General features: G+C 37.4%; 1 protein-coding gene across 1 annotated transcript; it reads right to left on the bottom strand.

The window, feature by feature from the left end:
* Positions 1-10,743: 10,743 nt before the first annotated feature.
* LOC130882755 (40S ribosomal protein S4, X isoform-like) lies at positions 10,744-11,538 on the bottom strand. The gene has a single exon (XM_057783008.1). The coding sequence runs from the start codon at positions 11,533-11,535 to the stop codon at positions 10,744-10,746; it is 792 nt and encodes a 263-aa protein (XP_057638991.1). The 5' UTR covers positions 11,536-11,538.
* Positions 11,539-26,629: the final 15,091 nt, after the last annotated feature.

Genomic DNA, 26,629 nt, shown 5'->3' with positions numbered 1-26,629 from the left:
TAACCATGTAAATATAATTTTTCATGTTTTTGGAGACTACACATTGTGATCTCAACTTGGTCAGGGTACGGTAGAGGCTCCCTCCCTTCTTTTTAAATAACTCCTTTATTGATGGTTCATTCACATAACAGAAAGAGTGAATTTTCTGATGCCTCTTATGAAAATATCTGTTGTTATCAGATCAGGATCATAAACCTATGATGACCCCGCTTAACCTTAGTAATGTCATTAATGGCTACTCATCTAAATAGGTCACCTTAAGAGTGAAGGCTTAAGCATACAAATATATTAGAGAAACACTCAGTTCATAATAGTTATGGTAATTTATGTCTTACTATGTAATAGACAAAAGGGTAAAAGAAATAAAAGAATATGATTAAAACATACATGGAAAGGTGGCTCAGTAGATAAAGTCCTTGTTGCACAATTGTTGAGTACCTGAGTTCAGATCCCCAGAACCTGCATAAAGCTAGGTAAAGTCATGAGTATCTGTTATCCCAGTCCTTCCAGGGCAAGAGGACACATGGAAATAAAAGGCTTCCAAGTACTCCAGGGACAGTTTTGCATGTGTAGCTATGAACAAAAGACTCTGTTTTCCACCAAAGTGGAAGATGATTTTCACACATGCTCTTTGATATAAGGTTTTCACAATCACAAGCATAAAATTAGGCACACACATGCACACACATACAAACATACACAAGTGTACATACACAATAGATGAGGCTACACTGGATGTTTAAATGAGGGACTGTTTCAAGGAAATCATTGGTAGAGAATGCAACATCATACATCAATGATTATATAAGAACTGCAGAATCTATTTTCCAAACCGGAATTGTTTAAGAGTAAACAAACATTGTAAACAACTGAAGAGCAGGCTGAGTGTGCAGACAAGTGAGGTATCTTCCAATCATATGGGGTCATCATTCATAATAGAGAAGGCAGGTCTTAAGAACATGATAGAGAGGAATTCTTTGTGTGGAAAACAAGGGGTTTGGAACCCACTGAAAATCCTGGAAGCTTGGTTGACTTTCCTGATCAGAACTGTGCTGTTGAAAGCCAGGCTTCTATATGACAGATCAGCAAGATGTACATAGGCGTGAAGTGGCTTTGGCATAGATAGCAAAGAGGAGGTAAGAGGTGATAGCAGAGACGAGGAGAAAAAGTTAATGGTTGCAGAGTCTAATGGTGATGCAAGCAGACGGCTTAGGTCTAAGAGGTGCTTTTTGACTCTCCTCTTAAATATCATTTGTCCGTTACTTTTTCTCTAGACTTAAAACTAAATATTCAAAACCCGCCCTTTGCCATGAAGAAGGAGATTTTCCATTCCACACATCAGGAATTGCTGTGGCCCGCACGGAATTTTGTGTGGGTGAGCACTTGGCTCGGATGTCCTCTCAGGGGCAATATTTTCCTATGCCGTGACAGCACATCTAGTGTGTAAAAAAGGGTACTATATTAAACACTGTTCTGCTTGAGAGGGCTTCCAAAAGTCTCCAGATACTTCCTAGCAGAGACCTCTCCATTCCTCAAAATTATAGTAAAAAGGCAACACAGCTTGGGAATTAAAAGAGTTCCAAGATTTCATACGCTGCCCTTTAAGAGGAGAGTCAGGTAAGTTTTAGATAGGAGGTTATGAGAGGATGTTGGTATAAAACCTAAACCATATGATTAAAAATAGTCTTTGTGTTGATGGAAAGTTGATGAACCTCTTACCCTTCAGCCGCTCCTCTTCTCCAGAAGAAAAATAAAGTTTCAAAACTTATTCAGTTACCTGAAAACATTCAGTGTTGCATCATTAGTTAGAGAGAAAACCACATTGCTGATAGTCTCTTCCTAATCAGAGCAAGGGTTATCTTTTGTTCATTTGTTCAGAGACGCTGTGAACCACGTGTTCTCAGACTCTTCTTGCTTTTCATAAACCAGAATACACTAGGTTTTGTTTTTGTTTTATGTATTTGACCTTGCTGCTTATTAAATATGCTTATTAAAAATCTGTCTGGGTGATCAAGCTTATCCATAGGCCTACAAGCAAACCCTCTTCTTCAAGAAAGAACCTTTACACCAACCCTTTCTCGATTTTTCATAAGTTAGTATTCCTTTGTTAAAAACGCAACCTTCAGAACAATGTGTGGAGTTATTACTTAATTTTAACAATTTATGACAGTCATTTGCTACTGAGTCTATTGCTATCCCCCAGTTATGCCCAGGAGTCATTAATTCTAAGCCTGTTGAAAGCTGCCTGACATTCTGCCAGGGACAGAATAAGTATGTTTCTTTGTTCTAGACTATGAATGCAGCTTTCAGGCAGCATAAGTGGGAAACACAGGTAGGAAAGTAAAGTAAAATGTGTATAAGTCAACAAAATACAAAGAGTTGGTGAAAACCCTAAGTACTTAAAACATTTCAGATCTTGCTGTGAGATGAAATGCAAATATTTAGACTATTCTGGGGATGTTTGAAAGCATTTCAACTTTAATCACAAAGCCATTGATTTCTATTTAGAATTATCCCAGACAAAACAAGGTACCAGAGATTCAGAAAAATTATAAGGTGATATAAAGAATTTTTAAGAAGCCAAAAATACAATATTGATATCATATAAACAGGACTAACGATAACAAATAATAAACATTTGCAAGGATGGAAAATCTATTGGAATACAGATTAACCTCTGTAAGATTTAATTAACTAATTATATGGAAGAGCTGGTAGGCACAGGACAAGTTAGGTATGGAGCCACTTTTAAAATCAAGGCGGGATGGACCAAGTAAGAGAGAGGCATTTTGCTCTGAGAACAATTAGCAACTTACTTGTGTCAAACATGGTCTGGAGTCCTTAAAAGAGAAGGAGAATGGCACATGGATGCCAAAAACATTCTGGGATCAAATAAAGATGTATTTTCTTCAGCTCTGAGACCCTATTATATGTTCATTTTATCTTTTTTGGATTTGTATAAAGAAGTAAAGTGGAAAAAAATCTCCCATCTGCTTCAACTTGTGGTATGCCAATTGTTAAAGCCACATGGTTCACTGAGTAAGAGGGTGATGGTGGAAAGTGCTTTGTCTTGATGAAACTCTACTCCACCTGTCCTGAACTCTTAGCAATGAAGCCTTGATTTCTGGGTTTCTTTCTTCATGTCTACATTGTCCAGTGATATCAAGAAACCCACTGAGTAAGTTTTTATCACAAGTACTTCTCATTCCCCATCATTTCTATCAGAACACCATGGCCTGACTCAATTAATATTGTGAGGTCTCTTTAACCAGAATCATCCTACCTAAGATCCACCTAAGACATGTCTCACCTTAACGGACTCCGACCCTCTCACTCTTACGGTAACCAACTTTTTGAAGAAGATCTGGCTTTCTGTTCTTTAGAAAACAACATAAATTTATTTTTTTTTAACCAATAAAACATAAAACTGCATTTGGCAACTTTATTCACAGGCATTTCTGGGGCAAACAGAGAAAAGGATAGGAGGTCTGAAAGCAATATTGCACAGGGCCAGGTTAAGGATCCCTAATCATCCCTTGCACGTATAAAATTCTCCTATAGTATTTGCTAAATCTGCACATTTACAGGCTCCACATCATAGATTCTAATCCAAGTGAAGGAATAAATTAGCTTTACCAATTCTTTGAAACAGTTTCACCCATTTATAGTGATGCAACAATTTTTCCAATCAAATTTATAAAAAATCTTGAAAATGAGTGGTGAATAAATGTATAAAGGTTTTTTTGGTGGGGAAATCAATTGAGTCAATTTCTAAATGACATATGATAGATTATAATGTAATCCCAAATTGTTAATGGGATTGGAGACCCACACACACAGCTGAAAGAGCAATGATTCACTCAAAGGCAGAAGATACTCAGATTCAAGTTTGAAAACAAAAAGCATTTATGGGATTAAAGTAAATGTCCATAAGTCATTCCCAGCTTTAAGATTGCCAGAAAGTTTTTGCTTGTTTTTGTTTTTTTCACATACTGAGAAAATAACACTTGTTTAGGCCATTGCATGTCAGGGAAGAAACTAAAAAGCAAAAATGGAAAGAAGTAATACTTAGTTACCATACATATAGTGAAAAATCTATTCCAATTCTACATTATTGATGGTGGGGTGGAATGAAGAAGGCTGAGATTGATTTCTTTTCAATTGATTTCCATTATTTTACAGATATTGAATTTTAAATTGACTGAAGACATGAATATCCAACTGTAATAAAGTTATTACAAAGGAGCAGCCCCTCAGGACTCTTGAGTATTCTGGTCATGGACAGTGCAAATCAAAATAATCTCAAGAACCAAGATGAAGGGACATGCATGTCTGTAATCTCAATACTTAGGTGCACAAGGTAGAAAGTTCTAGGCAAGTCTATATACCGAATTTCAGGACAGTTTGGGTTGTATAAAGTGATGTCATAAAAAACTATATAAAACCAAAACCAAACAAAATTATCTAAGGGATTTGTCTAAAATGTCGGTTCCTGGGCCTTGACCCGTAACTACTGATCAAGTATTTCATTGATGATATTATAAATATCTTCTTAAAAAGCTCTTCAGGGGAACCTTATCTACACAAGGCTGTAAACTATCATTTCACTTATTTTTGAGTTGTCTCAACACTGTAAACTGACAGCTTTTCAGAAAGCAAAGAGCAGCTCTAACTTCTAAATTAAAAGGAAAAATATACCAATAAAATTCATAAATAACAGCTTCTATGTTCCCCCATTTTGAGTATGAATGTCATTATCCTGGTCTCCCCAAATCCTATCCCAAGAAATGCCTAACTCCTCATATTCAGTAACTAAAACACAACACCCAGGAGAGCCCAGGATTGGGACCACATCCACAGTCAAATCTGCTTTCTGATTGGACAGTAAATGTCCTAAGACTTGTTACCTTTCATAGCATCTTTGATGCCAGAGAATTTCACATAGGAAAAGCTTTCAATGGTGATGACTACCAGACTCTTCTTGAGTAGAGGGTCTAAAATTTAGCACAACTGGACACGTTACCACAAATTTATATATTCTCCCTTCCAAACCCAATGGAGACATCCTAGGTTGGAAATCCATTCAAACCTTCCCCCTGAAAGTGCAGTCTATGGAGTAGCGGCAAAAGCAAATGATTGATGTGGGATTGCCCTCTGTATGCTGTGAATATCATTAGTTAATAAACTGTTTGGGGGCTGAGCAGGGAATAGAGGTAGGTGGGAAAAACTAAGTTGAATGCTGGGAGAAAGGAGGTGGAGTCGGAGAGAAACCATGGAGCCACTGCCATGGAGAGACATGCTGAAACTTTGCTCTTAGGCCACGACCTCATGGTGATGCACAGAATGGGCTAAACTAATATATAAGGGTTAGCCAATAAGAAGCTAGAGGTAAGGGGCCAAGCAGTGATTTAATTAATACAGTTTCTGTATGGTTATTTTGGGTCTGAGCTGCCTAGTGGTTGGGAAACAAACATGCCGCCTTTTACATCAGATGATGGCTCCCTAGGAATATTGAATCTGAAACTCTAGCCCAGAGAAGTAGAATCCACTTCTGGACTTCAGAAAGATGCCCAGGTTACTCACATTTGAAAAGGTCTGAGAGCCTATATTTCACAAATGTGTTGATCTAGGTCAGTCATGTCCACATGAGAATTTAATTGGAAAAGAAAAACAAGAAGCAAGAGTTGAGCTAAGGACTTGACCTATAGCTTGATGGAAAACAAAGGAAACAAAGCCTGAAATGGTCTTCAGGGAACAAAGTATTTTAGGTATAACAATTTTGTTTAAGATAGACACTGGTCTCTGAAGGACCTGCGGAAGGTAGGCTTATTTTATTATATGAGGGTTGAGTTCCCACACATCATACTTTCCACTCCTAGTAATGTGTGAGTGCGTGACATCAAGCAGCTGTAGATGACCACCCTTGCTTTATAGTCCTGCTGGAACTTCCTTTGCATTTCTCTCATGTTGTCTTTTTGCTGAATTGCAATGCAGAGGCAGGGAGCAGTCAAGTTAAAAATATGTTCATTCTCTAGTTCTCTCTTCAGATATAACTGGCTGGGAAGAAATACATAAACTATAAAGCAGAAAAGAGAAAACACAGATAAACTTCTCAACATCATCTTCACATTCCCAATATGTTAAGTTTCTAATTTTTACACTTCAAATGAGTCTGGAGAGAGAACTGTTGCTGCCTCCGAAAGAAGATAGTTAACTGGTAGACAAGCATAGGGAATGTGAGGACTAGCCTGAGGGTGTGAGCGGACTCACGATTTAGGAACACATTAGCGCATTCCAAACTGTAAACTTAAACTATGTGTATTTTACTTTATGTATACTATTAGGGCAAGCATACTGAAATTATAATTTGAAAACTGATACAATATCAATAGAATTATTTCTCATTAAAGCTGTTTTATAAAAGTGAGTAAAGAACACTCAAGTTCTTGTTTTACTTTCTCCATTTTCTTAAAAGTTTAATAAGGTTCATCACTGACCAGTTCTCATAACTTCCTTTGTATGAAATGAACTTAGTTACTTTAGCAAATGATTAAATTTCATATATATGTACACATAAATTAGTTTATTTTTGCTTCAATTATAGTGTTGATTTCTTCTGACCCCAAATTAAAAAAAAAAAAAAAAAAAAAAAAACAGGAACACAAGCTGAGACCAAATTAGTCACACAGAGGTGGAACAAAAGAGAATTCAGCAATTTAAGCAAAATTGGAAATGTATTTTAATTGGCTATAAACCAAGAAAAATTGGGCAATATTTCTACCTTATACAAATCTTTCAGCATCACTTATTTTAGAATATAGAGGTCTTATAATAGACACAATATGAACTATATTTTTAAATTTTGAGTGTATTTTCTAATTAAAACAATTAAAAATTAATGTTCACTAACTAAAAGCACTATAGTTAATTGTTCAAATTAGCTTGCATTGTTTGTAGTAAGTGTAAAAATGATCAAACAATAGTTTTATTTCAAGTGATTATAAGTGATGGCTTATAAAATGGCTAATTTTAATGATACAGCTTTTCAAGACTTATTTAATAATTTTATACATATCAACACAATTTTCTGTCATATTTTACAGACAACATTGACAGTACAAGTTTATTGTATGAAACAGATTTCAATGGAAATCTGAGACTCTAATCTGCACTCAAATATGGCCTAGAGGTTTCAATTGCCCACCTTTCTCCCTTCCTCATGCCTGTTGATTAAAATTGTAGATATTATGTATTGATAAAGTTGTTTTTTAAAGTAGTTGGGAAATACATTTACATGCAACAAGAGACGCATAGTAGCAGGTGACACAAGGCACTTGGGCAGTAAACACAGGTCCATCAGGAATTAAAAGACATCCTTGGTTCTGTGGCAGGTTCGAGGTTGCCTTGAAGAATTAAGACCCAGTATCACAAAAAAATTAAAAGAAAACAGGGGAACGTAAATTAAAAATCAATCACATGTATTGACCCATGTGAGTAGTGGCAGAAGGAGGATCAGAAGTTGCCCGCCTCTTCAGCTGTCTATTGAGTTCAAGGTCAACTTGGCCCACCAGTTCCTGTCTCAAAAACCCCAAGTACGTAAGAATGAAAATTAAATTGATAAATTGTTTTATTTTTTCTTACTAGAGAAAAAATAGAGTGGTTGTGTCTAAGGTAAAATTATCTCTGTGGAACAGTGAAAAGCAAAGATAATTAGTTTAGTAAACTCTAAAAAATTTGAATGTGAGTGAAGTTTATTCATCTTAGTTTAAAATGCTGGTAATGACTGAGAAGAAAATATTATTGTATTTTTCACTAAGACCAGTGTTTGTAGCTTAATTTAGAGGATGAATAATTGAATTTTCAATGAAGGTAATATTTATTTCTGGAGAACAACAGCCAAAACAAACAAACGAACAAACAAACAAAAACTAGAGATCTCAAACTTTTTTTACATGTTTAGTTACCCAAGCTTCATATTTATTTACCTACAACTTATTCTCACATCTTTTATACTTTTTCATACTATTTTTTTTCAATTTCATGTTGGAATCTAATAAACATTCTTTGCCATTAGCCGGTTTTTGGTGTTTTCCAGACTTGCCCTTGGACCATGCCAAAGCTTAGCTTGCTCACTTTACAAAAGTAAAGACTAAAAACAAGTATGTATGTACGGTGCTTTCCAAGTTTTAACTCACTTAACATGTTCAGAGCTTCCCTGTTCATCAAACCAAAAATTCAAAGAAGAGTGATGAAAATCAAAGAGAAATCAAACCTTTCTAGGTTAATTATATGTAACCAAAATAATGAGACAGGAATCTCTACTCAAATGTACATTTTCTTGTTAGATAAAAACAATGACATATTCATATACAAAAAACAGGTAAAGTAACTTAATAATGAGAGCTTTAAAAGGTTTTATATCTTGTTAAAATGGATTTTTAATTAATAAACACTCTTCAGACATAATGTTTCTTACAGTGAGCCAGACAATTAGAAAGGATTGTATGGAACGCATACCTGGCACTATTTTTAGAACTATAAACTTGTGGGTAGATACATGGTAGGACCGATATGAAAAACTGCATGGCCATCATATTAAACCAACTCCTAAGGACTCATCATTATACCCATAGATTAATTAATCTCTGAACCCTCATTAGAGAAGTGTCCATTTGAAGTAGATGGTGATTAACAAAGATAATCACAATTGGTCAAGGTGTAGAGAATGAGAAACTGTGGTAGGCTCAGTCTTAAATGGGACATCTTTATTACATCCATTCCTTCCAAAGCTCAGACATATTTGTGAAAACATAGCTGGAAAGGATGTAAAAGCCACAAGCAGTAGACGACAACAAGGAAACAGTGTTTGGGGGAACAAACCCAGGTAAATTGCACGTGTGGATGAATTCACAGTTAGTGAATTGCTCAAGACCTGGCAAGTTCAAGTGAGAAAATCCCAAGCGTGGAGAGCAGGGGTAGGCATGAAGTACCTCCAACCTAAACAGTTACTGATAACTGATAGCTGTTGGGAGAAGGAAAGTATATTATTAATGTGCAGCCCCTGTTGGGTTGACTCTTCTAGTCGAAGACCATACATTCAGCAGTATATGGGCAGCAGCAGCTGTACTTGATAGGATTTTGAAAACAGAGGACACAAAGTTGGGTGGATATGGAAAAGATTGTGGATCTGGCATGAGGGAGGGGCAGTGAATGTGGTCAAAACAAATTGTATGAAAATCTCAAAAAACTAATAAAAATGAAAAAAACAAATAAGCACTCCACCAACTAATTATAGCAAACTCATTAGATTATAATTCAAACATATATAAGAAATGGTGTTTGATGATCATACAATCATTTGTTTGAACACTAAGAAAATATTTGGCATTAAAGAAGTTTCTCAGGAGAATCCATTCTTGTACATGTATCTATAATCAAGTTTCTCTTAGAAATATACTCAAAAGTAATTAAACATAAAATTACATGGCATATGGAATTTACATGCAAATGATATCTGGGTGGTAGAGCATAGATGTTCATATAAGTGTTTTGAGAATGGCTGTTACCGTTTAAGTGAAGTAATGAATGCATATGAGATTGGTATGTTCTTTGTTTGTTTTTGCATATGCTTAAAGGTTTGTGTACTATAAATTGTTACATGTATTTGTATCAAGTGCAAGCAAGGTTAATAAAAAGACTGAACATGATCTTTAAGGGAACTGATGTATTGGTACATTTTCTATTGAGAACAAAACTTATGAGTCTAGCTCATTAACAAAATATGACACAGATATAAAGATAGATATACTTCAAGAAATAGTCAGAAATGTATTGACTAATCAGACCTTGAGCAGTAAAACACACATAAATCAAAACAGGGCCTGTAGTATAACATATAAAAATCCAAAAGAAAATGACTAATGCAATAAAAAATGAGCAAGATATTCAAATAGGAAGTTGAAATCAAGATATTTTAATAAATCTATTAAAATTTGTCTGCAACACTTTAAAATCATTAGCAACAGATTAGAGAGATTGCTCAGTGGTTAAGATCAATTGCTGCCATTGCAGAGAACCAGGGTTTGGTTCCCAACAACCACACTGAGTGCCACACAACAACTCACAGGTCCAGTTACAGGGGATCGAGCCCCTCTCTTCTAGCTTCAACTGGCACTGCATATGCACAATCAGACACTCATAAAATAAAAAATAAATAACTCTGAAACTGCCAATAAAATACCTTGACATATCTACTGGAGTGATTCAAACAAAAACAACTAACACAGTATGTATGCAGCAAAGGGAATTTTAATATAATGTTAATGAAACAGTTAGTTGCTATTATAACTTAGAAAAAGTTTGTAAGAATCTGCCATGAGTAAATATATACCCTATTTCACTCCTACTCATACACCCAAATAGAATTTGAGCATAAATTTATAAAGTCAAGTATATAAATGCTCATATAAAATTGAATAAAATATCTAAAATTAAACAGGAACTTGAATGGCTAATAGATTTAGCACAAGTAAATGATACAAAGAAATAGTATACAAAAATAAACAATCTATTGCTTCAAATATCAGCAGAATGTCATACTTACAGTTTTGGTTTTTTTTTGTTTTGTTTTGTTTTGTTTTGTTTTTTTTAGTTTTCATCATGCTGTTTAATCTAGCACGTTGCCTCGAAAGGCTTGTTAGCAAGAGTACAAATACTTCTCCAGCATGTCTCTTAGAGACCGTTTCATCCACTGCTCTGTTTGGCTGCTAGCCTCTTGTCTCTTTCTTCAGCAATTGTGAGGCGGATTCCTTTTCCTCGGGGAAGAGAAATCCATGGTTTGTTGTCCTTGCCAATAACAAAAATGTTGGAAAGCTGGGTGGCAAAGCTTTTGCCATTGGAATCTTTCAGATGGACCACATCAAAAGAGCCGGGATGTCTCTCTCTGTTGGTGATCACACCAATTCTTCCCAAGTTAGCACCCCCAGTCACCATACACAGGTTACCAGTGTCAAACTTGATGAAGTCGGTTATTTTGCCCATATCTAAATCAATCTGAATGGTGTTATTCACCTTGATGAGGGGATCAGGGTAGCGAATAGTGCGATCATCATGGGTCACCAGATGTGGGATTCCTTTTGTGCCCACAAAGATCTTTCTCACTTTGCACAACTTGTACTTGGCCTCCTCAGGTGTAATACGATGAACGGCAAAGCGACCCTTGGTGTCATAGATCAGACAGAAGTTCTCTCCAGTCTTGTCAATGCTGATGACATTCATAAGCCCAACAGGGTAGGTTATATCGGTCCTGACTTTGACATCAATCTTAATGAAGCACTGCATGCAGATATTTTTCACTTCATCCCCAGTCAGGGCATACTTAACCCTGTTCCTCAGGAAAATGATCAGAGGCAGATATTCCCTCAGCTTGTGAGGGCCAGTGGACAGACGAGGCGCAAACACGCTGGTTAGTTTATCCAGCATCCAATGCTTTGGAGCAGCTACATGCTTCAGATGTTTCTTGGGACCACGAGCCATGGCTGCGCTGGGAAAGGAAAGAGCTATAATTCTGACAGGGTTTCTCCGTAGCTTTTGGTTCCTGTCCTGGAACTAGCTCTTGTAGACCAGGCTGGCCTCGAACTCACAGAGATCCGCCTGCCTCTGCCTCCCGAGTGCTGGGATTAAAGGCATGCGCCACCACCGCCATAGAGGCAGAAACAGTAAAATGTCTTCTGCAGAGACCAGTTTGCACACTGCTGAAATCCAGCAAATAAAATGCAGAGATCTAGAAGTGAGACCATAACAACATTAGAGTAGATAGAGAGATTAGTGGTTAGAAAGGGTCCTGACTTCCTCTGTACCAATAACTATCTAGTCCATGATGTGAGGGGTAGTTCTATGTAAACTTGTGAAATACTTGCTTTATAAAAATCTACTGAATTTTAAGGTTAATAATTTACTTAGTGTATTTTGTATTTAAATGAAAACATATGCTCCATATATACACATGCACAGTTATCCAAAATTTCAACCTTTTTCTCTTTCAATGTCAGGAAATGAAAAAGAACACCACTCTTCAGAATTTCAGAATCCCCAAAATAGAAGAAGTAACTTTGGGAAGGTGACTATCTTAGAGTAGATATTATGTATTAAGCTATGACGATTCTTACGTAATCTCTCTATTCTCAATGTAGACATAATGATTTCCTTCATTTTCACATAGATACACTGGTGTCATAAGTTAAATAAATTCAAAAGGGTCATGATCATTTATATAAGAGCTATTGAGCAACAGTTGAGATGCAGATTGTATTTCCCTGTCCCTTTAAGCTCTCTCACTGATGTACTGCCTAGCATCAGAATCTTTCCCCTATCTAAGAGGGAGAAGTTTGAAAAGCAATTGTATAGAATTATTCCCACACCAGATAAACTGAGCACAAGAAAAGAGTTTTCTAAGCATGGAGCTGTTCTTACATTTCCCTTTGTGCAGCAGGAGGAGAACACATCCGGTTGGAGCAAGCAGGTCATTAAGTCCAAGCAAAATAATGCACTGAAGCAGAGGCGCCTGTTGTTTATCTCACAGAATAACTGGAGGGTTTTTCAAAAGGAGTGGAGCAAAGGGTACATTACCTAGTGAAAATGTCAGCGGGACAGGGCTGCACACTGGGGTCTTTTTCATGGACAATTCACAACCGCTAAAAATAAATTGAACCTGGCAAGAGCTCCCCCTGTTCCTGCAGCTCCAGGGTGCTGCTTTCATTTCAATAAATGATTGAACAAAGTGTTTAACTTCTTTCTGTTTTCAGACTGATATTCGGGTACATAAGAAGTGCATTACTGAATATTTTCCTTGCTCTGCCTTGGCTTCAGGTAAAAGGCCCCTCTTAACAGGTAGAACTAAAGACTTGGTCAGCTCAGTATTAAGAACACAGGAAATTTGCCTTCTGTTGCTATTGGAAATGAAGACTTGTCCTCTGCTGTCTAGGTCTGTTTCAGCTTCTTGGGGACAGAAGTGAGGATAAGTCTTCTGGCCGCTAAGGGAAAGTTATATAGATTGCAATAATAAAAAGAAATTAAAAATAAACAACACCTGTGAGATGTGGTTTTTGTGATGCTGCCAAACAGACATGAACTGAAAAAGAAATGGGAAGGAGAAATGAATTAATATTGAAACATAATATTTTCCTAATGAGAAGCTGAAATCAAAATAATAAATGTCAAGGGCTCCTGGGGTCTATGAGAAAAAGGAAAGCATCAGGACAATACAAACACATTTGATTTATGTTCCTTAAAGATAATGTCTATTTACTTTATTTGTATTTCCTTCCCACGCTGTGTTGGTGTGGCAATGGTGCTTTACAAATTTGTAATTTATGATATTGAATAGAATTAATGCTTTATTAATTGATAAGTATTTTATAACATTTTACTTGGTGATACTATTAGAGCATACAAAAAAATGGTATTTCTCACCCTACTAACAAAAGTTTTGGCCAAGACTTTATGGGAATACCTCAATTCCTACAATAATTCTGAAAATAGCAAGTACTATTCTTTAACATATTTTGTAAGTAAGAAAAGGAAGTCTGAGACAGAAAATGACATTTTGAAGTTGTACAAGTGGTCAAAGGCAAGCCTGGTACATGGAGCAGATCTCTTCACGGACTCATCAAACACATACTGAATAGGTTATTCTCTTGTTCTAACTGGGACAAGACACAGGGGCAATGCAGCAGAATGTGTCTTTTGATTCCTTTAGGACCTTAACTTTCATCATAGAGACTGGCGTGAGAGCATTAGAATGCTGAGTTGAAAGCTTCGAGGAATCTAGTCAGTTTTCCTATGCTATTGATACAATAATTTGTCAAGAAAATACTAAATTGTCATAACGGAAACAAACTTTAACTACTAGATTTACAGATACTCAATTTACCATAACTGTTTAGCAGGGCCAATGGGTCGACTGTTTTGTGTTTCTCCAGAATTACCTGTGCTAAGCAGTGAAAGGAGTTCAGATAGAAAGCGTTCCTATGTTTACTATAGAGAGTCTATAGACTGTACTACCCAAAGAAACCTGGACAACAGATATATTGAGAAATTCAGCCAATGGTGAATTCGAGGTTCTATTGATACTTTGTGTTTGATCTGGAAGGACACTTGAGTGAAGAAATACAAAAGACTCAGAAAACAAAAACAACAAGTATCCAAATAAAAAATCAAATTTGGGGATGATTTTTAACCACAAAGCACTGCAGACTAGATAATTTGTGAGTGATTTTCAAAGTTGGGATTCTGTAATGTTTATGATTATAATATATTGTGATTCTGTATTTTGATATAGAAAGCATCTTTAAATAGGAATGTGAATCCCAGAAGAGTCCCAATGTAGTAAAGGAGTCTTGAGTTAGGACATAGAGGACAGAATTTATATTAAAAAAGAAATGGCTGATTATATGGAAAAAATGAATGGCTCAGTCAGTAAAGTATTAGCATGCAAGTTTGAGCTCCAGTACTAGTGTTAAAAACAAAGAGGTTGGGGCTCACTAATAATTCTAGTATTTGGGGGACACAAACAGAAGGATTCTAACACTTCTCTGGCTGACTAACCTAGACTAATGGACAATTCTCAGTTCTGGATAGAAATACCATCTCAAACAACAAGATGGACTGTGACTAAGGAATGATATTTGAGACCAACTTAAATTCTACACATGAGCATGTATGGCTAATTTGGGGATGAAAACAGAAAAGGCACAGGGAAAACCTCTGTTTTAATTAAGACGCATGGATTCTGTAGTCTCATTTTCTAGTTGTACCTTTTGGCCAATTGTTTGGTTTTCCTGGATTTCTTTTTCTCATATGTCAAATGGGAGTGTTTTTTTTAAAGTAATTTATATGACTCTTTTTAACTCATTTACACAACATATTCTTTAATTTTAAGAACATAAGTGGCCAACAGAATTAAATGTTCTAAAGAAGAAAAAGAAATAATTGAATTAGAACAGAAAGTCATATCATCTTCAAAACTTTCATCTAATTATAAGCATTTGGAAACATCTCCAAAGAACAGTAGAGACCAAATCTGAGAGGTCAAGGTGAATGGCAGTCTAAGTCAACAAGATAATTCCGAAAGCTAAGGATAAATATGATCACAGTGTAAAGGAGCAAGCTAGGGGAAGAAAGGCCAAGAAGGTAGAACTATACAGGAAAAGGAATCAAAGAAAGGAGCGAGGTATTTACTTGTGTGACCACAGCATGGGTACAGTCACAAGCTTGCACTTGTGGCTTCTTAAGAAGGACAGCCACATTCAGAGAGTCCGGTTTTATCCCATGTTTTTTTTCAGTAGCAGAGTGTAGCCTGTTTGGATGCTCACCTTCCTGGACCTAGATAGAAGTGGGAGGACCTTGGTCTTCCTGTAGAGCAGGGAATTTGGACTTCTCTTCAGTATCGAGAGGGAGGGGGAGTGGACTGGGGGGAGGAGAAGAGGAGGGGGGATAGGGGGAGGGGAGCGGGGGGAGGGGGCAATATGTGGGAGGAGGGGGAGGGAAATGGGAAATGGGGAGCAGTTGGAAATTTTAATTAAAAAAGAATAAAAAAAATGAAATAAAAAAAAAAAAGAAGGACAGCAACTTCCCAAGACAGACTTCTGACTTAGCCAGGAGATCTCTCAGGCATGTACTATTAGACTTTTGATACAGCTTTCCTTTGGATAGACAGCCTGAATCATAAATGAGAGAAAAGTAGACTACCAAGCAGCAAATGTCCAAACAGGAAGAAGATCAGTTCTCAGCAGTGTGTTTTGCAGTGAATGAGGAAATGTAGATGATATTATCAATGCTTTACATCTGATATCTTGCAAAAATTATCACCATAAGGCATGAGAAACATTATTTCTGCATAGGACCTTACTTGTTCATCATGACATGATCCATAAGAGTCCAAACTCATTGAAGAAACAGTAGATGACAAACCACTGTATCTAACTTTAAACACTGACATCATCTCCTGAAAAATAGATTGTAAACTAAATCCTCCTGGGTTAGAAAACAAACATATACATGATAAATAGGAATACTAAATGATGTATCCCAATTCCCCAAGAAAGAATGACTTAACAAATCTGTTCTCAGAACAAATTGTCTTATGGTCATGTTCACACTATATTCATTTATGTTCTGTAAATAATATTTAAGAAAGCAAACTTTATTTAGAGGTTCTTTTTAAAACTGATCTTTATTTTAGAGTACACAAGGGAATGACCGTCAAATATCTGAAAATCAAATTATGTGCAATATATTATGATGAGCAAATAAGAGTGTCCACAAGATATGTCTTTAATGGGATAAAAAATGTGATTTCTAAAAATATTGCACACAAATTCACCTGGATTTCTTCACCCACAACTAACCAAATTGTTGAGAACTTACCCAGTGCCTTCTTGGATATTTTCTAATTATTATGCAGCTTTTCTCTGCCTTCTGTGATAGCAATTCACAGGCTATTGCATACCGATTTCCATACGCATTTTTCCTGCTTTAGACCAATGAAGCAATAAATAAGGGAGGGGGGAGGCAAGTCTCTTAAACAGCATCCAAGCAGTGGTGCAGGAAATAGAAAGCAACTCCCTGAAGGAGCAACTGCATGCATAGCAGATTCCACCAGCAACTGCCCTGCTATCATCCAGCTAATTATATGTAATTGTCCCCTATATTGAAACAATAAATAAACTGAGAGAGGCCACAGCTTCTTGTTGGAGATTACAACTCCATATAAGCAGACAGTAAACAAATGAAGAAAATCTGAAAATAGGTAGCAAGTACTAAAATTGTTGTCAGAGCATTTTATACTACTATATTCCAGTAATAAATTTTCTGCATGTTAAAAACACACACACACAAAGGCATGCCCAAATCAGAATGGTGGTTGTGGATATTGCCATATCCTAGAACGTGTTTCACACACGTGTATAAACAGCCCAAGCCAGTTAATAGTGTGGGGTTTAACTTGGTAAATTAATCAAGAGCAGCAAGATATAAAAATTTCTTAAAGATTCCTATATTATCTTAAACCTTTGTGAAATTCTCATTGACCACTATCGCTCCATGATTATCACTAGAACATCCATTTCCAGCTGGTGGCAGGTCACGGATATATGAGAAAAAATAAAAATAAAAACTATAAGAAAATCGCTATGATTTAGGAAAAATACAAAAGAAACAAACTTCCCAATGATAACAGTAACTAGTTCAATGTCATTGCAATCAGCACTGATCATAAAACACCAACTCTTCCCCCATAATTCAGCCTACACTGCCCAAGCCGATGTCTGTATGCACAGAGGAGGATTTCTTCCTTGTCCTAATTGTTCAATTTATGCATAGACATGTCCTTGCCTATTCATCTTATAGTCACTTTTTTTTAAAACTTGGCTTAAGGCAAAATTCCAAGTCCTTTCTCCTTGCTTAGAAGCCCACGAAGATAAGGCTAAGACTATAACCTCACAGTCATTGACAGCTGGGTCCTCTCTTGGCAGATAGAAAGTACAAAGATCCAACTCCACGGGGTTTCAGCAGCCTAAGCTTGCTGAAATTATCACCTTCGTGTATTTATTTTTATAACTGTTCTGGTAGGGGAGATAGCACTAAGCTACACATAATTCTTCATAGGGACATGCATCTATCCACTCACTCGAAGTTTTTTTTTTTTTCATTTTCATCCATAGATGATACATTAAGAATCTCTTGGGCACTATAAGTCTATGATAGGCTCTGGAGACATAAATGAGTAACATATGACACCTCTTCTGAAGCAGCTTTAAAAAGTGAAAACGGACAATGAGCCTTTTTTTTTTTTCTCTCTCTCAGTAAATACCCCAGTTGACTTATGGCAACTGAGAATTTGGAGGTGAGTAGAGGGTGGAAGTCAAAAGACAGATAAGCCAAGTTCTGCGCATTCCAAGATCAGCTGGTGGTTGCATTGATGAAAGAATATAGCAGCTGTAGGAGTTCTTTGGTAGAGTTTTTGGGGTCGCTTATGTATACTATCATATCATCTGCAAATAACAAAAGCTTAACTTCTTCCTTTCCAATACGAATCCCCTTGATCCCCTTATGTTGTCTAATTGCTATTGACTAGAGAAGCTAAATAAGGTGGTGAACCCAAAGAAAAACATATAGGCATCCTCCTGGATATTAACCTTCATCGGGCAATGAAAGGAGACAGAGACAGAGACCCACATTGGAGCAACAGACTGAAATCCCAAGGTCCAAATCAGGAGCAGAAGGAGAGAGAGCACGAGCAAGGAACTCAGGACCGCGAGGGGTGCACCCACATACTGAGACAATGGGGATGTTCTATCAGGAACTCACCAAGGCCAGTTGACCTGGGTCTGAATAAGCATGGGATAAAACCGGACTTGCTGAACATAGCGGACAATGAGGACTACTGAGAATTCAAGAACAATGGCAATGGGTTTTGATCCTACTGCACGTACTGTCTTTGTGGGAGCCTAGGCAGTTTGGATGCTCACCTTACTAGACCTGGAAGGAGATGGGAGGTCCTTGGACTTCCCACGGGGCAGGGAACCCTGACTGCTCTTCGGGCTGAGGAGGGAGGGGGACTTGATTGGGGGAGGGGGAGGGAAATGGGAGGCGGTGGCGGGGAGGAGGCAGAAATCTTAAATAAATAAATAAATAACAAAGAATAGAGCAAAAGAAAAGATGGCAGGGTATGATAGCATATTTGTTAGATAAAATAAGCAGAACACCATTTTTTGTTGTTATTGGAAAACCTTTAAATTTTTAGTTTCCTTTGGAATAACCGCAGGCATCGGGAGGGAGTTCTATTGCAAAGATTGGTGCAGTGGGAGAACCGATGCTATCCATGGGGAGGAAACCTGCGGCATTCGGGTTTCTAAGCCTTGATGTTTTTCAAACACGGCCTGGTTAGATGTTTCTCTTCCAAAAACCTTTCCAGATTGGTCACCCTGCCCCAGGTGTATATCAACATGCTTTCCCTCAGTGTCTTAAAGATGTTAGTTCAAAGTCTAGGCAGACTTCCCTAGAATTTTCTTCTTGTTATCAAATCAGTGCCCTTCATTGCTAGAAACACTCCCTTCTTAGCGATGCTATGAAAAGGCCTTATCCCATTCCCAAATTTTTCCTTGGTAAGTAACACACTCAAAAGAGGTTTTATGTGTGTGTGTGTGTGTGTGTGTGTGTGTTTGTGTGTGTGCATGTGTGCGTGTGCATGAGCATATGCATGTCATTTGTGTGTGCATGCCTATGAGTTTGTTTAGGTTTTTGTTCTTTGTTTTTGGAGACAGGGTTTCTATGTGTTACAGCCCTGGCTATCTTGTAACTCACTATAGACCAGGCTGGCCTTGAACTCACAGAGATCTACCTGCCTCTGCCTCCTGAGAGCTGGGATTACAGGCATGTGCCACCACCACCTGGTTGTTAAGGTAAAGTTTTGCATTTTGTTTGCTTTGAGGCTAGACCATTGTTTGAGAATAGTTGTAATTATGTGTTTCTTTTTATTTCACCAGAAATTTTTAAAAATATTCTTTATTTTATTAAGAAGGATCTATTCAAGGCATGAGTGAGAAGCAGAGAGTAAGAAAAGAAATATAGATGTCAAATATGAGAGTGACAATACAAAGCTTGTAAATCTATGAACAGTTTAGATATAAATATGCTGGAATAAATTTCTGGACAGTTCTTCTTCAAAACTTATACCCCACGAGATATACAATATATGTCCATCCAGCAGTTATTCATATATTTGTTATTTGTTTTCAAGAATATTTAGTTATGTAATATAATGAAAGTGAGGACCTATCTTTTAAATATGACTATTTTTGAAATCAATGACCCTGTTCCACTCTCAGTTTTATTTAGCCAAACCCTTTCCATGAGACCTAACAATGGAGTAATAAATAAAGCATCCAGTATAAGGAGGAGTGGAGAGAGGCGCGAATAAAAGTGACTGCAATAAACAAGGCAAGAGAAAGAATGCATGCACAGGTATACATGCAAGATTCCAGATTAGTTGCATTCAAGGTACACAAAATACCACAGGTAGCAGGATTATCCTTAGAAAGTATTTCAATAGAAGACAGATTTGGTGCATATTTTTGAAAGCCTGGGGAAACACAAAATGGTAGAAAGCAATGCATGAGCTCTGCCCCATGGTGTTTTCTTTTGACACACAAGTACCTTTAAAAATAGCCTGATGGCTCTAAGCCCCAGGAACTAGCTGTTCATGGCTAATTATCCAAAGACTTGAAGAAGCCAAGCTGTGCAAAGTCAATTCAACTTTGCCTAGTGCAGCCGGAAGCTACTTTAGTTAAACCTTAGTCATGGTGTTTCTAACGAAAGGGGCAAAACACAATAAAAATTGCGTGGCCAGTTCAGTGGATGTGTAGAAAAGTGCAATAGAGAAAAGGTAAACATAGCCAATTGCTAGACCACCAACGCTATTCTTTCTCTTGAAGCCCGGACTACAAAAGAGGCCAGTTCTTCATATTTTTTCAAAGATAAAATCTGTTTAATTAATATTCACAACTAGAGCTTATTGAAACTGATGCTCTCCTTGCTGACACTAAAAACATGTTATTTTAAAGTAGGGGACAATTACATAAAAAACTAAATGTCCACTGACAGTAATTTCTTCAATCGTTTTATTTATTGTGATCTGGAAAAATTCTTACAACAGACTACTAAGTAGAAATTTTTCAAAAAGGTAAAAAAATCTACACATTTGGCTGTTCTCTCTGTTGAAGGCCTGTTCTTTCAGCAGTGACATTATCCTCCATGAAGCCCACGAGCCACCAGGTGGTAAGATGATGGCTAGAGTCTTTTCTTGCTAAGATTGTGTGATTTCTCTGTTTACTTTATTTGTGCAGAATCTTTATGCAGGTTATATTTCATTCTCCTCATCATGATACCACTTACAATACTCCTTCCAACCCATGGAACTCACAACCAACAAGGAAACAGATTTGACAGACACTGTCATAGAACTCGTCACCTAGAAGCAGATGACTGGAAGCAACAAGAAATGACATGGAGAGGACTAGAGTCAACATCAGTAAAGAAGTGAGCGCCTGTATGGAGATGGGACATAACACGTGGGTACGAGCTCATGCTAAAGATGTGGAGAACTTAGAAAAGTCGGCCAAGAGTCCCCTGTGGATCCACGTGACTGCAAGCATAAAGTTGTTCCTGTCTCATGTACACAGTGGATACTTCTCAGGTGAAACTCATACACCTCCACCCATCTCCTTTGTTACCTCCGCCTTCTGAATTCTATTTTCCATATCACATGTGTTTTATTACCTTTTTACCTTTTTCCCATAATAACTCTTTTGTTTTCTTAGCTGATAGGTTCTCTTTTTGTTTCTTGGATTCTACCTACACCCACTCCCAGCTGGATGCACATATTGGAAACTCAGAAGGTAGAATCTGCAGGTTGAAGAGCACACATGATATTTGCCTTTCGGAGCCTAAGTTGCATCATCTAGAATTTTCTAGTTCCAGCTATTTTCCCGTATCTTTCATAATCTCATTTTTCTTTATGACTAAAGTAGATCTTGTGCCTACTTTAGGAGAATGTAAAAAGAAACTCTTTTATAAGTTTTGAGGCCATTTTCAGGAGAGAAGGTATACTAGGTATTAAGAGGGATCCCCTCTTGTTTTTAGTCTCTTAAGCTACAAGGTGCTACACTCTGGGCAGTGTGTCCAGAGTCATGTAGTCAGCATTTGTTTATTCAGATACACTGTGAACGATGGATCAAGGTGAAAATAAAATAAAATATAATGCAATTTGTTTGGGGTACAATGCACACACTCTACAATGCAAATAGATAATGGTACTATTTTTTACTGTGACAAAATGTCTTGGAAAAATCACCTTAAATGGAGGAAGGAATAACTATAGCTCATGGTTTGAGAAGCGCTAGTATATGGCTTCTTGGCCCTGCCACTGTTGGTCTAATCAAGGTAGACTATCATGGTAGAGAGCATGTAGAGCAGAGATGTTTACATCATGGCAGCTGGTAAGCAAAGAAATAATAAGGAATCAGGGCCTCGATGTCCCTTGTGAGGACACACCCAGGGGCATAACTCCCTAAGCAGAATATCTAGGGACCTGATCATAACAGAAGAACCCTTGAGCATACTTCAAATGGAACCAGAACAGACATGTAGCACCTTATTTAGAATGTGAGCGTCATCTATAACAGCTATCTTATTCTTGGCTGTTGGAGTCTTTGTTAAAATGCAAATACAACAAAATAATGTCATTTAATAGTGTATTATGTATACTATCTCTGAGAAAAGTGTAATGGTATATATTAAACAGTTATATTTGAGTTCCATCATGGTAATTTTTTTAATATAATTAATTATTTATTTATTTATTTATTAAGGATTTCTGCCTCCTCCCCGCCACCGCCTCCCATTTCCCTCCCCCTCCCCCAATCAAGTCCCCCTCCCTCATCAGCCTTAAGAGCAATCAGGGTTCCCTGCCCTGTGGGAAGTTCAAGGACCACCCACCTCCATCCAGGTCTAGTAAGGTGAGCATCCAAACTGCCTAGGCTCCCACAAAGACAGTACGTGCAGTAGGATCAAAAACCCATTGCCATTGTTCTTGAGTTCTCAGTAGTCCTCATTGTCCGCTATGTTCAGCGAGTCCGGTTTTACCCCATGCTTTTTCAGACCCAGGCCAGCTGGCCTTGGTGAGTTCCTGATAGAACATCCCCATTGTCTCAGTGTGTAGGTGCACCCCTCGCGGTCCTGAGTTCCTTGCTCGTGCTCTCTCTCCTTCTGCTCCTGATTTGGACCTTGGGATTTCAGTCTGTTGCTCCAATGTGGGTCTCTGTCTCTGTCTCCTTTCATCGCCTGATGAAGGTTAATATTCAGGAGGATGCCTATATGTTTTTCTTTGGGTTCACCTTCTTATTTAGCTTCTCTAGGATCACGAATTATAGGCTCAATGTCCTTTATTTATGGCTAGAAACCAAATATGAGTGAGTACATCCCATGTTCCTCTTTTTGGGTCTGGTTTACCTCACTCAGGATAGTGTTTTCTATTTCTGTCCATTTGCATGCAAAATTCAAGAAGTCATTGTTTTTTACTGCTGAGTAGTACTTTAATATGTATATATTCCATATTTTCTTCATCCATTCTTCCATTGAGGGGCATCTAGGTTGTTTCCAGGTTCTGGCTCTTACAAACAATGCTGCTATGAACAGAGTTGAGTGTATACTTTTGTTGTATGATAGGGCATCTCTTGGATATATTCCCAAGAGTGGTATTGCTGGGTCCAGGGGTAGGTTGATCCCGGATTTCCTGAGAAGAATGAAAGCCAACCAAATATGTTGACTTCCCATGAGGTGTGGAATCTCCTAATAACCTTCAGCACTTAAGCAGAGACTAGATATCGCTTTATTTCAGTGTTGTTGCCCAGAATTAGATAGTTGGATTAACTGACTTCCCATTCCTGTATCTCATTATTGCTTGGGTTAAATCATACTAGGCTTTGCATTTTTAAATGCCTCTCAAGAACCCACATAAGATGTGGGCTGGTCCACATCTTATGACATCATCAGTAGGTAGTGGGAACTTTTGGAGGACATAGGGTCTGCTTGAAGGAAGCTGGGTCATGGCGGTATGCCATCAAAGACAATGATGAAAATTTAGCTTTCCTTCTTTGTATATCTAATTGTAATAAATATCATTTGTTGTTATTATTGTGTATATATGGTATTTGTGTGTGATGCTGAGACATTCCTACTGCCTACCACACATGTATGGAGGTCAGAAGACAGTTCAATGGTATCAGTGCTCTCACTCCACATTCACATGGCTCTGGAATTGAGCGCAAGCTGTCAGGCTTTGCATGAATGTTATTCGATACGAAGTCATCTCACTGATCCTCTTCTCTTACCTCTTTATTTCCCAGTCGCCAGTGGAGGCACAGAATCCTCTGCCACTTGTTCTTTCCTATGATGTGAAGAACTATGACATCCCCAAAGCCACAAAACCAGTCGATTATCAGCCCAACTTTCAAAACTATGAGACAAAATTTCATAATATGATCATTATCAGTATTTCCTTACCATGTAAAAAGATGTTTAACACACATGAAACCACATTTGGTGAGGAAGGATCAGATGCTACGTTTTAGTTTTAAAGCTGTAGAAACAAAATACTTGTGAAATAAAGAATTTATTATAATAAGTTATCTATTATTATTATTATTCAATTCATTCAATCACAAAAACTAAATTTTGACAGCTCAATGTGTCTTAGGCACTTCATCATATACAGAGAAAATTAGAGAAGGAAGAAGGCATTTCTCCTGCTTTAGAAATGCTCACACTAGCAGGATAAAAATAACCATTTTAACATGGTATGGCCTGCTTAAAGCTCCTCATTTGAAATGGATCATAGAGCAAAGTAATTTTTCATAGACAATTTAAAATGACAGATCACTGGCAATCTAATGTAAATTAAGCCAGTATCAGTAATTAATTCACACGTGTCACTTTTTATATCCTAGAATGTAGCTCACTCGTTACATATTGCCAGTTTCAAAGAATTGTCTAGGGTCTAGGCATGTTCACACAAGTTTTTCTGAACTACATCCCACCTTCATGGAAGCACTCCTTTGTTTGATTTTTGTTCCCAGGGAAAACAGAAAGAAAAGAATAAATAAAGTTACACTGGGCTTCTCAGAACACAGCATGCCTAAACCCTATGCACCTTCTATTCACAAGGTATTCAGGTGCCTTTACAAGAAAAGTGGTGAGGAAGGACTGTCAACAGAGTTTAGAGCATCGATGTCACTCTGTGCCTCTCGTTCAGTTGCTTAACTGAAAAACAATTGCCTATTTTAAAAGCAGACCCATCAAAGGCAAGTGTTCAATTTTAACCTAAATTCTACAGTACTTTTCAGTGTCTCTCAGCCTGTTTCCCTTTTCTCATTCCGGTGTTCTGTTACATATTTAGAGAAGTTTTGCTTTCGCGCTTGCAGGATGTTGTGTGGACTGAAAAGACATTAAAGCCCACAGAGAAGAGTCACTTTCTTCAGTTTCTTGAGGGGGGGGGGGGGGCTTGAGTCACTGATTCCACCTGCGGCGCTTGACTGAGACTGAATTGATCACAACTTCATGTTGTGGGTTTGTGGGTTTTATTTCTCTCAAATTCTTTTACATTTCAGAAAGCACTGTGGGCCGTTATTTGATGTTCATATCAGCATGAGTGATTACAAAATGCTGCGAAAGGGAAACTACGTCCTTAAAAGACATATTCATTCAGGGCTCCAGGAAATCACACACCAATATTCTTTTCTGATTGTTAGAATTCAAAGCCAAGTGTTGGAACCACTCAAAGAATTTAACTTTTCACAGTCTTATTTTTCTCTTCTTAAACACTTAAAACTCTTGAGACTAAGGGTTTTCATTCTTCTTGCATTTTCGCCATTAGTATTCTCTAGTTATATCTGGACTGTGTTGCAGCAAATAGACCAGACAAAGACACTGTGTTTAATATAAACAACTTCTCTTAACCTTGTGAGTCACATTGCCCTTAACTTAAATATGTGTAAAAATTGTAACTGAAAAAGCTGTGAAGAAGGAAAACTGGCAATAGTGAGATCAACTGAAAAAAGAATGGAAGACAATGGAAAGTAAGTGAAAAAAGACCACAATGCTGATGTCGGTGTAGAGGCCACATGGCCGAGAATCACTTCAGTTCTGGCAGCACCTGCTGACTAGGTCATGAAAACAATACACTGTAAGTGATGTTCATGAAACGCCTACAATTTTCCAGGTACAGGCATGGGTAAGTATAGATAGATACATGAACCAAGCAATCAGGTAATCTTCCTTCTCTGGTAGTAATTAGGAGATAATTATCTATATAAAATGGACACGTGTGATAATAGAAAGGAAAAACTCTGTGTTGTTCAGTAAGATAGAAGAGCCTAAAAAGATTATCAGGAAAGAAACCACTCTTGAAAGACCAATTATTATATGACTATGTGTATGTGCTGTAACCAGAAAAGGTAGATACAATGAGATTGAAAGGTGGCCCATGGTTATAGGGTGTTGGGTTGAGATGTAGATTAACTCTAAATACTGGGCAGCAGTGAGAGGGGTCTAAATGTGATTTATGGCAATGGTTTATTATGTCCAGTAAACTTACTGAAACCCACTGAATTGGAGACTTAATATGGTCAGTGTTATGGTGTATAAATTTTATGTCAGTGAGGTTGCTTAAAACAAAATCACATGAGAAAAGATGGAGAGGATAAAGGAAAGGAAGGTGCCTCAGAAGAGACTTTGCTTTCCTGTGGTGGCTGAAAGAAATTATGGCAAACTATGTGGCTTAAAAAGTACAAAATTTTATAATTCTTTTAATTATGAAAAGTCACTGTATGAATCAACCAATTCACCTCTATTGTCATGGTTTCCAGAAAAAAAATGGTTATTTTTAATTTGTAAATTAATTAACATACACTATATACACATGCACACATATATAAATATACTTATGTATAAATGCGTATGTGTGTATACAAACAAGTAGATTGGGTTAGTAAGGAGGCTCGGTGGGTGACAGACC

This window comes from Chionomys nivalis, chromosome 10 (genome assembly GCF_950005125.1).
Source record: "Chionomys nivalis chromosome 10, mChiNiv1.1, whole genome shotgun sequence".
Taxonomy (NCBI): domain Eukaryota; kingdom Metazoa; phylum Chordata; class Mammalia; order Rodentia; family Cricetidae; genus Chionomys; species Chionomys nivalis.
The sequence above is the reverse complement of the archived record's forward strand: the minus strand, read 5'-3'. Positions and strand labels throughout refer to the sequence as shown.